This window comes from Eutrigla gurnardus, assembly GCF_963514095.1.
Source record: "Eutrigla gurnardus genome assembly, chromosome: 11".
NCBI lineage: Eukaryota > Metazoa > Chordata > Actinopteri > Perciformes > Triglidae > Eutrigla > Eutrigla gurnardus.
The window spans coordinates 9,748,536-9,764,063 of record NC_139925.1 but is presented as its reverse complement, the minus strand read 5'-3'; the positions used below and the strand labels follow the sequence as shown (position 1 = coordinate 9,764,063).

Sequence of the window (15,528 nt, the reverse complement as noted above, 5' to 3'; positions counted from 1 at the left end):
TGGACTTTTCATGACTTTTTTTCGACATGCTATACTGACTTTTTTCATTACTTTTTTGACATACTACATTTTGACTTTTTCATGACTTTTTGACATACTATATTTTGACTTTTTTCATTACTTTTTTTCGACATGCTAACTGACTTTTTTCTTGACTTTTTTTGACATGCTATATTTTGACTTTTTTCATGACTTTTTTGACATGCTATATTTTGACTTTTTTTCATGACTTTTTGACATGCTAATTGACTTTTTTCTTTACTTTTTTTTTACATGCTAAATGTTTTACTTTTTCATGACTTTTTTGACACTATATTTTGCCTTTTACATGATTTTTTTTCGACGTACTGACTTTTTTCATTACTTTTTTTTACATGCTAACTGACTTTTTTCTTGACTTTTTTTCGACATGCTATACTGACTTTTTTCGACATACTGTATTTCAACATTTTTCATTTCTTTTTAGACATGCTATACTGACTTTTTTGACATACTATATTTTGACTTTTTCATTAATTTTTTTCAACTTGCTATTCTTACTTTTTTCATAACTTTTCAACATGCAATACTGTGACTTAATTTGCGAATATTTTCAACATGCTATACTAATATTTGCCAATATCTCATTTGTGATGACTTGAAATGTTAACGTTAATATTTTGTCAAATAACAAAGAAGACATTAAGAATAAAAAAAGACAACGCATTCTTAAAAGCACACACATTTAAGTTTAATTAATGAAAAAGAGTGGAGGTTTGGTAAACATTTTGTCGGTGGCACTACATACATTCAGCATTATTGGGAGTTTTTCAGTTTTAATCCCACCATCAATCCTGTAACAAAAAAAGCAAATAGACAGAACCCAATGAGGGATATTTGCACCAGTTCAATACGACAGAGACATTGTGCTGTTTACAATAACATATTTATGTATATAGTTCATAGAATGGAAAATCTGTGTTTCTAGTCATGTGACCAGATAACTGAATTACATCTCAATATAGCACAAGCACCACTAAGATGTCTACCAGGAAGTTGAATGCACCAGTCCAGTACAGATCAGTGCAGAGGAAGGAAAGGAGCCATGGAAAGAAAGCCACATTCAACTAAATATGCACCTTTACGAGGCACACAGCCTAAGAGTTACAGTGACTGTTCACCAGTATCCTTTATGAGATCTTCTTTTTATGTTATTGTACACCACTGGGATCACATCAACAGCATGTAAAACAAAGTTAACATAGGTAGCAATATGAATAGAAGCTCCGTGTTCATTGTACCAAGCTGAGATCTGGCTCCGCAGCCTTTCACACTATAAAGAGACTTTTAACATTTAGATCAGCAAAATGGATAAACACAATCCCAATCTGCAGGGACAACAATGCCTTAAGCCATCCCAAATGGACTGTCACTTATGGAACAGTATGTGATTTCTATATCTTACATTGGAAACTAATTAACAGCTAAAAGTTACCACTTCATGAATAAGCATAGGTCATATTTATCTATACACATTTATACATTCAGGTATGACTGTTGTGTTCACTGTAATTGGCACCGTTTCTTCTTTTTTTTTCGTGTGTGTGTGGATAGCCAGTTAGAACTGTAACATTGAAATGTCCAGACCTCTTTTATGGTCTGTCAGTAGCAGGCATGAAATGCTTCACACAGTTGCCTATTCAGACAGATCTAGGATGATACCATAACGTGATAATTGTCCTTAGAAGCAATTTCATCCTATTTCTTCTGGCTTGACAGTAGCTTATGATCAGTTGAGCTTGACTACTTTAAGTTGAAACTCAAGACACCTCTATGGCAAAAAAAATTAAAAAAAATCTCTCAAATTAAAATGATAGAAATACAACCCAACACTTTAACAAAATGACCTTGAGAACAATCGGAAGCCTTTAAGTGTGGTATGGTAATTACAAGATCGATTTAAATCCCGACTCTGACCTCTCCAGCCCCTGCAGCAAATGAGGAATGTCTGAGCCAGACAGGAGGAAAACACTGTCAGAACTCGCTATTAAGTGATGTTACAAATACCTTACAGATTTTTATGCTTATTTTTTTAATTAATTATTTTACCTTTTTTCATCTTTTTGAAATTTTTGAAAATATTTGAAAGTCAGCAACATTTATGCCTGTCACTTTCTACAGGAAAAAAAAAAACGCCTTTAGATAAAATAAATAAAATCAAGCACAGACTCTCATGAATTAGATGTAATATTCACATGGAAGACAACATATACAATATTAAACATATTTCTAGACCAATACTGCCTCCGATACAACAAGGCCAACCAGCTGCTGTATTTTTGGCCAATTAATTACCTTGTTGGAGCAATTGAGATCAACAAATAAAAACACCTAGGGAACCAACCGAATGCCTTTCCACCAGTCCCGAAGCTTCCAGAAACAGACTTACTCTTTAACATAGAAAAATACTATACCAAAATGAAATACAAATATATATATATATTAGAATCTGTTAGGCATTTCTATATAAAGAGTTGTTGGGGGAGGGGGGGTGGGGGGCGGCTAAAGGAGTTAGGTTACATCATGAGACAAAATATAACAAAAATATAACAAAAATAAAAGCAAATCAATATGAGAAATTAGACAGAACAAAACAAAAACTCAGAAGATGATTCTGCAACCTTTTTGTTTTGTAATAACATTTATAATGATATTAAGAAGCTCTACATATTTGTTGGCAAACTCTTCTCCACACATGCAACAGTTTGCACAAGTTTAATACTGCAGGCATCAAGACGAGCAGGGCCAAACAGCCTCCTGCTCAAATGGGTTTTGGGTTTATGCAAATCCTCCTAACCCTGAGGCAATCCATGCTGGGGGACCGACAACCACTGGGCACTGCCAGCACCAGATAGGTTTACTGTACGAACAGGAATAGATAGTTGCACCGCACAAGCCCCTCTCACTTCTACAAGTGTGAAGACATGTGCAGATGTATGTATGCCATGCGTGTGTGATCATGTACTTCAGAGAGGTGTACGACCGTCGTTTTTTTTTTTTTTTTTCAGTGCTGCTAGTCAGTGCAGTCTCTATTTTTATGGAGTTTCTATGTTACGGTACCTCACAGCACAACAACTGTGACGCCAGACCACCTGGCCTCCAAGTCACGACATCCGCACCGGATGATGTGCCACTCTAAGCCTACCGTTTCTTGTTTCACGTCTACATGTGCGTGTGTGGATGGATGACTGTATCCGGGGCAGAGAAATGTCTACACCAAACCAACGACAACTTTAGCTCAATCCAAAACCATATGTCCGGCCCACTCCAGGTAACCCAGCCAAGCTCAACTCAAGATAGCTTTGCCAAAGTCAAATGGTCCAGCCCTCTTCTCTTCTCTGTCTCTGCCTTCTCTTCTGCCGTTCTCAGCCCGGCCGGACCCCACTGTCCTCACTGCCTCCGCGAAGCAAAGATGGTAGATGGTGGCTAGGCTGCCAGAGGCCTCACAGATGGATGGGGGAATTCACACTGGGTAATTTGGGTTGGAGGGATGCCTCACTCTCAATGCAACACCTTTGAAATCTCTGGACCCCTTGGAACAATGTTGCATACAATGGTTGAGTTGCTGTTGTTGTCACGTCTACATTGTCGCTCGTGATGTTGGTTTCTCCGTGTTACTGTAGGTCACACACCCTTGAAAGGAGAGGAAATGTCCTATTTTACAAACATTGTTGTCCATAATATATAGATAGAGGTTTTATATATATTCTTTATACTCTCTCTTTTTCTTTCTTTCCCTCCCTCGCTTTTTCCTCCAGTCCTCTCTCGTTCTTTCTTTCTTTCTATCTTCTGCTCGGCGGCAGCGGCAGGTGATGTGAGTGAATGGCGCTACATGCAGCCCGCGCAGCCGCACTTGATGGTCTTTTCCACTTCCTCGCTGAAGGAGGTTCCATCGCTGCATTCGAAGGTGTATTTCCGGCGCTTCATTCGCTGGCTGGCGCAGCAGGCCCCCGTGTCGCAGGCCCCGGTGCACTCTACCCAGGAGACCATGCGCGTTGTCTGGCAAATGGCGTAGCCTCGCTGCACCTGGTAGAAGTCTCGCACTGGTTCCCCTCGACACTCAGACTCTGGGAAACATGAAAAAGACCCGAAGACTTTAGTATAAAGTTAAATACCTATGATAATAATAATTAAAGACCCTACAGACCCCTTGTGAATCATATCAACTGTTTAATACTTTTTAATATATACTATTATCTTAGAAGTACAGGTGGGCATTGAGAAACCAACCTGCGTCACAAAGTTCCCCAGTGTAGCCACTTTCACAGTGACAGTAGGCATCTCCCGTGTCTGAGATCTGGCAGCGGCCATGTTTGCAGGATAGGCGACGACAGGGGTTGAACAGCTCCCCCTGTTGGTTACACAGGGCACCGCGGTAACCTTCCACACACTCGCAGCGGTACGACTGAGCGTCCAGCGGGATGCACTTTCCATGGACACACCTAGAAAACACAATATGGTTCATCAAATATCCTGCTCACATCAATCAAATTATAAATGTAGAATTGACATAAATAAACACATTAAATAAAAATGCATATTTTTGGCAACCTTTGAATTTCACCATGCAAATCACCACATTGTCAGGCATAGACAAACATTTTCTGCCACAGTTAGCTGACGATGCACTGGAACAATTGGGTTTTTTAAAGGAAAAGTGTGCAATGAGGAAATATGACCCTGAATATTGGATTCATCATTGCAGGCTGAAGGAAAACAGCATATTTCCAGCAGCATACCTAACATTTACAGCCCTCTGTTTTTGTATTAACCCAACGTATTTGTGAAGACGGTGCTCTGACATCTTTAAACAATCAGAATTTAGCCTTAAGTTACAAAAGTTTGAGAACCCCTGGACTAGTTTACAAATTGTTGCATCAGCCCCAAAAATCTAATAATGCAATGCTTAATAACACATCAATCACCTATTAATACTTTAAATAGGTTTTTACTGATGATTCTGCTGCTTTTACTTAAATTAGATTTGTGCATGCTGATACTTGTAATCGTGAGACTTTACTTTATTGTTGTTCTGGCACTTTTAACGAAGTAAAGTAACGGACAACAAGATGTTTACTGTGAAACATGCATTGCATTTGCGACATACTTGCTGCCCTGGCAGGGGTTGGTAGCAGGCTGGTCACAGTGAGGCCCGCTCCAGCCTGGCTGGCAGTGACACACTGGTCCCTGGACGCCATCAGGCTGGCAGATGCCATGGACACAGTATATCTTCTTGCAGGGCTCGCAGCCCGGAACCACGCCGGGTTTCATCTGGGTCTTGGTGAAGTCCTGGAGCTCATTGTTGATGTACAGGTTCTGGATGCAGCCGTGGAAACTGGAACCGTTCTGGAGTTGCCAGAGACGGAAAGCGCCGGAGTGTATGTCCACTGGCATTCCTGGAGGAGGAGACGGAAAAGGAGACGATGTCAGAAGATGTGTGGGACATGCATACTGGATCACAAACAGACAACTAACACAGGGCTGGTATGAGTGTGATGGAGGAAGGCATTTCAAACATGGGTATCCCGACAGTGCGTATACAATTTGTCAAATTAAATTTTTTTGCACTTGCACCACAAGACACGTCATCCTTGAAACAGATGATAGAATAAGGTGTATGGAACAAAATGTCTCCTGCAGTGTTGTATGAATGACGAAAAGTACAGCACAACACGTCACAGCAGTGAATGACACTGTAGAAATTCTGAGCCACTCCTGAGCAAACTGCTATGTCAACCCTGAACCCGGGGCTGCATGGAAACCAACGCATGGAAGGCGTTCGTTTGGTTTTAATCAGATTAAATTTAGTGAATGTCAAGAGTGGCAGAATCACACATGACACATAAACACGGTTACTTTTTGTGCAAAAACAACTACAGAACAAATCTGAAGTGAAGACTGTGTCTGGTAGTTCTTATGGTGCTCACTAGAGGGCAATGGACCAAATGTGCTGTATCGACAATAGATCTATTGTACCATAAAGCCGTGTACTGCCTAGTCATTGTTTTTTATCTTTTGTTTTCATCTTTCATTGACAAATGTGTGCAAATAGCGTTTTGGGAGGTCTATGCATATTTATGTGCTGTGAATAAATGTGTGGCCCCTAGCAAACACAGTCATGAAGGTGGGGATGGCGTTGGTGGAGGATAGGGTTTGGGGTTTTAGGGTTTGGACGGAGGTAGGACAGGACTGAAGGGTTGCATGGTTGAGGGGAGGGGTCGGTTGCGGTGGTGACAAAGCGAGGGGGGAGGGGTGGTGATTGACAGTAGTGTAGTAGTTAAGAGTGCCTGCAGAGGAGGGAGGTGTGTTCTGGAGAGGGCCCCTACCCCCCACGTATAGTGGAGCCTCCCCGTTGAGGGGCCGCACCGCCGCAAAGCTGTCCATTGTTGTAGGGAGACCCCCATCAATGGACAGGTTCACCATCTGGTCAAAGGTCACGAGCTCCACTGTGTGGAACTGGCCATCGTTGATAGTCTCAGTACTGACAAAGGAAAAAAAACATAAAATATAGTCAGAAGACTTACAAAAACAGACATAAAGCAGCTTTTCAACAGCTAGGAAGGAAACAACAAACTCTCAAAGGCAACTTACCTATAGATGGCGTGTCCTGGCTGGCTGCCGGGGTCATAGCTGACCTTGACATGACCTTGGTAGAGCTCCACTGCGATATGATCATTGTCTCCATTGTACAGCAGGATACCGTTATCCTCAGCCGTCGACACCTACAGAATGAAAACAGTCACATGGAGCGTTTGAATGATTGAGGTTTCAGGGTGAAGCACAGGAACGCTTCCCACATGAACGCCCTCCGTGGATACCTGTAAGGTGATGTTAGCTTGCGGCCAGTTCTTCAGGTCAGAGAGGAGGAGGTAGGAGTCTCGGTCGATGAAATTCACGCTGACCAGCTTCTCGCAGCGTGGCCCCCCAAACTCCGGAGGACACTGGCAGAGGGCGCGGCCGCCTCGCTCCACGCACGGGGCGTTGTTCTGGCAGTCGGCCAGCTCACACTGGGACAGCAGGGACGGGGGAACCTCGCACAGCTGGCCGCTGTGGAGTGGAAGAACGTCGTGAGTGAAGCATGTAGGGAAAATGAAGCCTGAGTCACATTGGAGCTCTCCTTACTTGTATCCTTCAGGACAGACGCAGGAGTATCCGTTCAGTTCATCCACACACTGAGCTCCGTTCTGACAGCGATGCTCCTCACAGTCGTTGTAGTCTACGCTGCAGTCATCGCCAACGTAACCAGGAGAGCACACGCACCTGCGATACGCGAGCACAATACACGAATCACATGACAAGCCGCCCCTCTGTGTGTCTATTTTACAAGATGTGGAGTCACTCTGCAGCAAACGCTTACTTAGGTCCAGTGGAGGTGATGAGGCAGGTAGACTGGTGTTGGCAGGGGCTCCGTCCTGGAGCACACACGTCCTCCATTTCTTCACACATCTCCCCTGCACAGAGGAAAACGTGTCAACAACACAGAGCAACAACCATATCAACCAAGAGATCTAATGAGATTTAAAATGTTCTATTTTTATAAGTAAGATATTCAACTAAATTCCTCAGCTGGGCATAAAACAAGTCTGAAAAGAAGAGTACATGTGTTGAGAGAAAACTACTATTATTCCTAAATGGCCTGGAGTTAAAAGGCAATCAAGCTTATGTCACATCTTTTTAAAATTTCCTTTACAATTATTGTTTACTTGTTGTTTTTTTAATAGTTATATGAAGAAATCTTTATCTACTGGGAGATTTTACATTTCTCTCTATTAAAAGCTTGTTTGTACAGAGGGATTGGCTTCTTGAGTCACAACGTGCACTAACCTGTGTAGTAGGGGGGACAAAAACAAGTGTAGTTGTTGACTCCATCGAGGCAGGTCGCTCCGTTCTCACAGTAGTTGTCCTCGCAGTCGTCAATGTTGGTTTGGCAAGTGGGGCCCTCGAAGCCCAGGGGACATGTGCAACTGCGAAAAACGTACACACTCGTCACATCATCCCCGTCGGGCTTCTTGTGAGATAAACAAGACTCCACAGCTCTCCCTCCTCACCTGTATTCTCCCTCCACATCCTGATTCACCTGGCATGTTCCTCCGTTGGCACACGGGTTACTCACACAGGCGTTCAGAGCCGTCTCACAGTTCTTGCCCTGAAACAGCAAATAATTGAAATTGTTTTGCTGTAACCTCCATACCTCAACATCTGCAACTCGCTGCAAAACTTTGATAAACAGGTGGTGGCATTGTGTAACTCTGACCTTGAATCCTGGTGGACAGCTGCACCTATAAACCTCCAGCGTGTCGCTGTGACAGATGCCCTGGTTCAGACAGGGACTGGACACACAGGGGTTACACTTGGCCAGCACCGTGGCGTCCACGTCGCCTAAGAAAACACCGTAGGGATGACTTGCATGTACTGGCGTCACACACATTGTACTTCCACGTCCGTCACAATAACTCACCTGTACATTCAAACTTCTTAGCAGGCGTGGTGAGCAGCAACTTGCCCTCCATGCCCTGTGGGCCGGCGCAGCGGGCGATGCCAGGCTCTTTGTAGCTGGTCTTCACCCAGTCAGATAACCAGCGCAGGCGACAGTCGCAGTGCAGGGGGTTGGCACCGATCGCCCTGATAGGTAGATGAACGTATCAATTAGTTTGATCATGTAGGATGGCTGCACCCCTGTAATGCACTCTATCACCAGCAGGTGTCTCTACAACCCCACGTAAAAACAAACCAAACTCAAACTTTGTGCACTATAAAAATAAACACTGCTTCTCATAAAAAAAAAAATTTATAAAAAAAAAAAAAATATTTAAAGTGTAATGCTCAATGCCACTCTGTGCCGTACATCATCTGGACCGCGGGCATCTCAATTATAGGCAAAGGTGAGAACAGAAGGCACTCTTAACCACTTCTGTCACGGTGGCCGTGAATCAATGCCTCTCTGTCCTCCCCGCTGGATGCACAAACACTCCTGAATCGATGCTGTTCCATTACGCTGGAACACAGGCTCATCTTTCAGGCCGGGCCAATAGCCGACACCTGACATCTGCTAACATGAAAGCCACTTGACTGTGACTGTGGATCAATGGCCGCACTCCATCCCTCCCCGTCAGCCCGTTCTCACGCAGCCTTGACTCCTCTACTGCCCTCAAAAAATGTCTATGTTTAGTCCTCTCTGTCCTCCCTTCTTCCTCTTCCAACTCTATCACTGATAGGTGTATTGATCAGCGTCAAATGATGATGTGAGTATCTGGGCTGGATGGGAGAGGGCACGCTGCAGATACTTGAGACTAAGTGCAGTTTTACACGTTTCCACGTTTCCATGCACAACCGCACAATGGCTTCACACCACACGCCAAATTACAGACTTAAATAAACAAACGAAAACAAACACACAAGTCCAAAGAGCGTGTGTGCGTGTGTCAGTGAAGGGGTGTGTGTGTGTGTGTGTTGATGTCACAGGGAGATGAGACAGTACAGGGGTCTGTGTGTTGTTAACCACAGAACTGCAGCTGATTAAGGGAGGGCCTGGCTCATGCGAAGCCCACCAGAGAGGACTACAGACGGGCCACTGTGAGCCCCACGCTCTTCGGCTGTATGTGTGTGTGTGTAGACTTCACAAACTTAAGTGCAGACAGTATCACACAGGCTGCTATTGGGGCATACAGATGTGTGTGTGTGTGTGTGTGTGTAATTACTCACAAATGGGAAAGTGAAGCCACATCGTTGAAGATGCCATCAGGAAGCTCTGAGATTTCGTTGCCATGGAGAGACCTGAGGGGCGATGGAGGAAGCAGATAACAAAAAATAGAAAAAATATGACCATATATGTTTCAACATGGACAAAAAACACTGCAATTTTGTGTTACTTTTCTGTCATACTGTTAGAGCTGAAATTCTTAGACAATTTAGTTATTACTTGAGTGGGAAATGTTACTATTCTGATAATCGATGAGTCAATTTAATCCCATTTAAGGCAACAGATTGTCTGGTTTTATGAGCTTTTGGGTTTTCGACGAAACAAGCAATGTTGTTGGAGGCGGTGACGGTTATTTTCTGACAACTTATCGCCAAAAAATTAATCAAGAAGAACGCATTAAAGACTAAAACCAGAATTAAGAGGAAAGATGTGGAGGGATATTCCAGTGGCGTGTTGGGTGGTAGTATTGGGCTGGTATTTCTGGTTCTATGCAGCTGGCAGAGATGTGAGGCTCTATAGGTATGTAAAAGACGGGTGTCACGTTTCCATGCGTGTCTGGCTTGCCGGGCCAACAAGGGTGTAGAAGGAGGGGGTAACACACATGCAGGACAGTGAAAAACCTTAGAGGGATTGGGTGTGTGCAGATTTACAGGTAGATTTGTGTGCTTGCGTATACAGGCACATGCATGTACATCAATGTATAATGTTACTTCTATGACTACTATCTAGGGTGACAAGCCAACACGGCTTAATGGCTAGATGAGTGATGGCTGCCGTAATCCGCAGGGTCATTACCACCTCTAAACCTCAGCTGACCGCAAGCTAATGTTACCACAGCTCGGTCTGGAGCACCAGGACTCCACGCATCTGCTCTCTACGCCTGGACGATGAGAACTGATGTATAAACAGACTTTTAAAACCCAGCTTCCCCTTTTTTTTTTTTACTCCTTTGATCTGTGAATTACCACTAAGCTGTGGACGAGTTGCAGGAAAAGGGATACGGAGCGAAGCTGGTCAATGTAAGGGACGTAGAGCCGCGCTCGACGACGAAAGGGAAAATATACAATGTAACCGACTGAGACAACAAGTTAATTGGCCTGTGTGTGTGGGGGGGGAGAATGCTTATTAGTGCAGAGTGAGGAGTCGGGTTGTGGTAGCCGGAGTTCGGATACGGAGGGCATGAAGCCAGCAGCAGCGTGCCAGCTAGGCCGAGATCTCATGGGAGAAAGGAGCCAGGGAGTCTCCAGGAAGAAACCCGATCCCACTCTCCGGCTAACATTTTCTCTGTCTGCATTTCTTTTTACTTTTTTTTTCTGCAGCTGCATATCATTACATCACTCCATCTTACCTATATGTCAGCCTATCTCTAGCTTGGCACAACTCTCCGGGTGGAATTGCATGTGATGTTTCTGGACCGGCGGTTTATGATAAACGGTGTGCACGGTTCAAAAATGTTCACACGGGCTCGTTCACCTGCAACCAGTTAATATCGTCCTGTGATTCTGCGAGTCCCCTGAGCTCCGTGTTTTGAGGATCATGCGATGCGTTTACTCGCCGCATCCAAAACGAGAATTCGTCTGGGTTATTTTATTTCATTCGTTGCAGTCGTTTCTGTTCTGTTCCTTTTATTGCACTCTTTCATATCACTTTCTTTTTCTCACAGCTTCCCACCCAAGCCCTGGCGAACCACGCCCTAGAGCTGCCTCGGCTCACTCACCTCACACCTAATACCCAGCAGGCCAATTAGCAGTTTATTAATCTGCAGCTTAAACCACAAACCATCACACACAAACACACACACACACACACACACACACACACACATGCACACTTGCACCAGATCACACCACACCCATGCCAGCCTCAGACCCCTGGTCTGTTTGAAGCCCCGAGCGTTAATGATTCTTCTCCTCTTTACTGCTCTGTAAAGCCAAAGGTGCAGCTTTATAAAGGCTTTGGCACCTCAGAGTGGGCGAGTGTGCACGAGCGCGTCCCGTTTGCGGTCGGCTTTGGCATCTCGCTGTGGTTTTCCACCAAAGCTTCCAACTTTGAACTTTGAACCCGGTTGGAACTATTAAAAAACGGCGCTCATTGTCGCTTCGGTTTTGTCGCGCCCACAAAGCCTTGCTGTAAAAAAAAAAAAACAGCAAAAAATAAAAAAACCCAGCCATGGCACCAAGTGACATTTAATGGGAGGCTTATGATTGATCACACCAGCAGTAAAGACATCAAAGTTTTCTGCTCCATTTGGACTCCCCCCCCCCCCCCGACTGAGACGATAAGGTAGTCCAGACAGTCTGCGTGTCTGAGCTTACTTCTGAGCCTGTGTGTGGGGGGGCGGGTGGTGTCGGCGGAGGGCCTCACATGGCGTCTAGCACACTTTGCGATATTTTAAAAGTGAAGGTGGCGTGAGTGAGTAAGAGCAGGAATAACGGACGCAGCTTCATTAGGGATCAAAGCGACACGCCCGGGCTAGCGAGGCGGAATCGGCTAATGATGGCCGAGCTTCACTCTCATTCCCCCGCTAAAAGGGCTCTTACGCTTTGTGCCTCGTAATGATTGGGGCTTTAGTCGAATCCCGCCGTAAAAAGAGGCTTTGTTGAAGCTTTGTTGTCAGTAGTAAAAAGTGTGCCTGCTATGAGCACACATGGACGGCCGATAAGTCTACTCCCACACACATACTAACGGGCACCGAGCCAGTAGATGACAAACATATAAGCTATGCACACACACACACACACACACACACACACACAGATGCATATATAATCTCATAAGGAGCGCTGCTGGGCCTGGTCTCTGTTCCCCCCTCGCAGAACTAAACTGTACGTTTGAGTTAAAGTGTGAGGCCTCCAGCTGCTGTATCTTGGACGCAGGTCCACAGATTGGTTTGGGTTCCGTCATTTATCTGTCCAACGTATTTACGTTGTACATCTCAGTTATTTCGCAGACCCATTCGACTACGCCGAGCCCCGTGGTCACTGAAAGTGCACAAATCAAAAAGACTTCATAACTTCATAAAAGCCCGGAGGCAGAGTCAAAACCATTACGGTTGGCGGGGGCAAACGTTCGCTGGTAATCAGTGTCAGAGTGACTTTGTGCAGCGGGGGCTGTGGGGGCGGGCGTTTGGCCCTGCCGGTGAGGCGGTGATGAGCTCGGGGCATTTAGAGGTGAACGGGCAGACGGGGGAGATGTCTGAGGATGTGGGCAGGGGTAGGAGCCCGAATAACAATGCTGCTGCCCCCGTGGCTGCCATTTAAACTGAGAAAATAGGTTGGAGGATGTGTGTGTGTGTGTGTGTGTGTGTGTGAATTCAAAAGCTGTCATAACTGCTTAGACTGTGTTTCAGTCCTCTGGAGTCAATCAAAGATTCTCAGCATCTGCTGCACCGCCGCTATAGTCAGAGCTGCAAAAATATCCTCCTTAATAAGCCATTTGGTCCGAGAGTGAGTTTTATCTGGATTTAGAAGGCTTCTTTCAAAATAACTTCAACTGCCTCAAATGAAGATGCCGTCTTGGAATAATGTGACAACAGAGAAAACAGTTCAAACATTCCGATCGGCATCAAATCTCTCTCACACAACGGGCAAGATACTGGTATTAAAAATAGGATTTCAACCTAACCTTAACCCCCGGACCGGCGCACTAAAGCGTACACACATGTCTGCGAGCGTTGGAAAAAGTAAAAATAAACTCACAGCAGTCGGAGAGAGTGCAGTCCACTGAAGGCCATTTTGGGGATACAACGCAGGGAGTTGTAGCTCAGGATTCTGCAATGTAAAAATAATTACATATGCATGCATATAAAATTCATCTGTTTCCATCCCACTGTCAGCACCGGGAGGAAATACTCGCTCCTTGGCTGAGGCCGGTCAGGACTTACAGGGTGGTGAGTTGGCTCATGTTAGCGAAGGACGAGTTGGTCAGGGAGCTAATCTTGTTGTTGCTCAGGTCTCTGGAAGACAAATGGAAGGAAACCATACGTTCGTTATATTGATGTGCACAGCGAGACAGAGCGGCCAGACGGACAAACACTTACACCAGCTGGAGGTATTTGAAGGCAGACAGTTCCTTTGGCACGACGCTGAACTGGTTTCCATCCAGATACCTGAAGAAAGAGACACAAACGGGTCAGTAATGAGTCAGCAGACAGAAAAAAAGATCATTTGGGACCAAAAATACGGTAGGAATCCTGAAACAGCCTTCAAAATACACATTTGATGCTGAGGAAGATTGTGATACATGATAAAAACCTCCAGAACAAAGTGGACAGTGATGAGATTTTAACAATTTTTAATTAATAAAGTAATAACACATTAATTAACATTTAATTTAACTAATTAATTGAATGAATATAAAGCAAACCACTGTGGTGTCCATGCATGTAAGAGTTAAATATGAGATCTTGCAGGAAGTATTTAATCAAACATAATTTATTGAGCAGTTCTGTTCATGCCGAAGTCTTTTAAATAGAAAGGTTTGGGAAGTAGTGTGCATAGCGAGACTTGGATTATATTACATGAGTTGGATTAATGTAAAAGTATGTTTTATAGATTTGCTGGCCTCCAGTTATTTCAATTCATCAAGTTTTTTTTTCTTTTTGCTTCTCCGTTTAGCTCCGAGGCATGCGAGTAAAACAAAGTTCTCTTCATGAATTCAAGGTAACCAGGTGAGTAATGACATAAAAATGGTCATTTTGTATATTAGTTGGTGTTAAAAGTTGATTAAATTCGACATTTGGACATTTTGTCCAGCAGGTTGGTTTCCCTCGGAGATCTCGCTGCTGTTGTTGCAACACATCGCACTTTTAACACACAACATTTTTTCCCATGCTGTTGTAGCCAATTTAATCTCATGTTACACCAAACAGCAGATTGTTTGGTCTTTCGGTTTCTTTTCTTTTCAGATGTTTTGACTCAACATTGTGTCTGGTGTCTGGGAGTCAGGCTCAGTCAGCGTCCGGTAGAAGTATTCTTATTCCAGACACACACTGGGTTATACATCACTTATACTGAGTAACTGGTAAAAGATGGCGAACTTATTAAATCAGTAACATTTCTGTGGATTCTCTGTTTAGCAGCGTTTCCTGCGTGTGACCGAGCACGGCACTGACTGAGGTACAAACACTCGCGTGTGTTTATATGCATGTGAGTTAACATACTGATGTATTTATTAGCCACTACATTTGACATCATGCCTGCAGGGATACAACCACCCAACTGACTGCCAACACAAAGTGTGACCAGAGGGCTGTCACCTTGATAAATGGCTGATTTGGGGGGGGTCCGCAGTCCCCCGGAGCAGAGCTGCAGGGGGTTTTCTCCTGCTATTGTTGTTGACTGTACTAAGGGCGGGAAGGGGGGGAGGGTGGGTGAGGTAGGTGGGGGGGGGGCCTTAGTTAGTGGGGCCTTTGGGTTCAGAGGTAATGATAGGTAATGACGGTGCAGAGGACACTTGGGATAATGACGGAGTAGCAAACTCTCCAGATGACTAGATGAAAGCCCAGAACAGAGGGGCACACCTGGTCACACCTGCTGGGACAATGACAGGCCTTAAGGCTTTCACAGCGTGTGTGTGTGTGTGTGTGTGTGTGTGTGTGTGTGTTAGTCAGATCCACTTGAAGCAGTATTGGAAAGTTCCAGACCTATTTCATTCCCTCCCCTTTCCATTGAAAACTGCTCATTAAAATGTCCTCTTGCTCCCCTATGCTCCTGTGGACAGGCTTTTGGCCCTCACACAAATATGCACACACACACACACACACACACACACACACACACACACACACA

The 15,528-nt window shown here is 44.5% G+C and overlaps 1 protein-coding gene across 3 annotated transcripts in view; it reads right to left on the bottom strand.

Annotated features, from left to right (window-relative positions):
- Nucleotides 1-705: 705 nt before the first annotated feature.
- slit1a (slit homolog 1a) overlaps nucleotides 706-15,528 on the bottom strand; it is an 82,567-nt gene continuing 67,744 nt past the window's right edge. For 2 of the 3 annotated variants that reach the window (XM_084021946.1, XM_084021947.1), the window contains 16 exons: nucleotides 13,779-13,847; nucleotides 13,623-13,694; nucleotides 13,438-13,509; nucleotides 9,742-9,813; nucleotides 8,498-8,661; nucleotides 8,294-8,418; nucleotides 8,088-8,185; nucleotides 7,864-8,003; nucleotides 7,397-7,490; nucleotides 7,162-7,299; nucleotides 6,858-7,086; nucleotides 6,631-6,761; nucleotides 6,327-6,520; nucleotides 5,147-5,435; nucleotides 4,270-4,481; nucleotides 706-4,106 (listed from right to left, as the gene is read on the bottom strand). In XM_084021946.1, the coding sequence (XP_083878072.1) occupies nucleotides 3,868-4,106; nucleotides 4,270-4,481; nucleotides 5,147-5,435; nucleotides 6,327-6,520; nucleotides 6,631-6,761; nucleotides 6,858-7,086; nucleotides 7,162-7,299; nucleotides 7,397-7,490; nucleotides 7,864-8,003; nucleotides 8,088-8,185; nucleotides 8,294-8,418; nucleotides 8,498-8,661; nucleotides 9,742-9,813; nucleotides 13,438-13,509; nucleotides 13,623-13,694; nucleotides 13,779-13,847 (2,338 nt within the window). In that variant the 3' untranslated portion in view covers nucleotides 706-3,867. The remainder of the gene's footprint in view (nucleotides 4,107-4,269; nucleotides 4,482-5,146; nucleotides 5,436-6,326; nucleotides 6,521-6,630; nucleotides 6,762-6,857; nucleotides 7,087-7,161; nucleotides 7,300-7,396; nucleotides 7,491-7,863; nucleotides 8,004-8,087; nucleotides 8,186-8,293; nucleotides 8,419-8,497; nucleotides 8,662-9,741; nucleotides 9,814-13,437; nucleotides 13,510-13,622; nucleotides 13,695-13,778; nucleotides 13,848-15,528) is intronic. The other variant, XM_084021948.1, reaches the window with a different exon arrangement.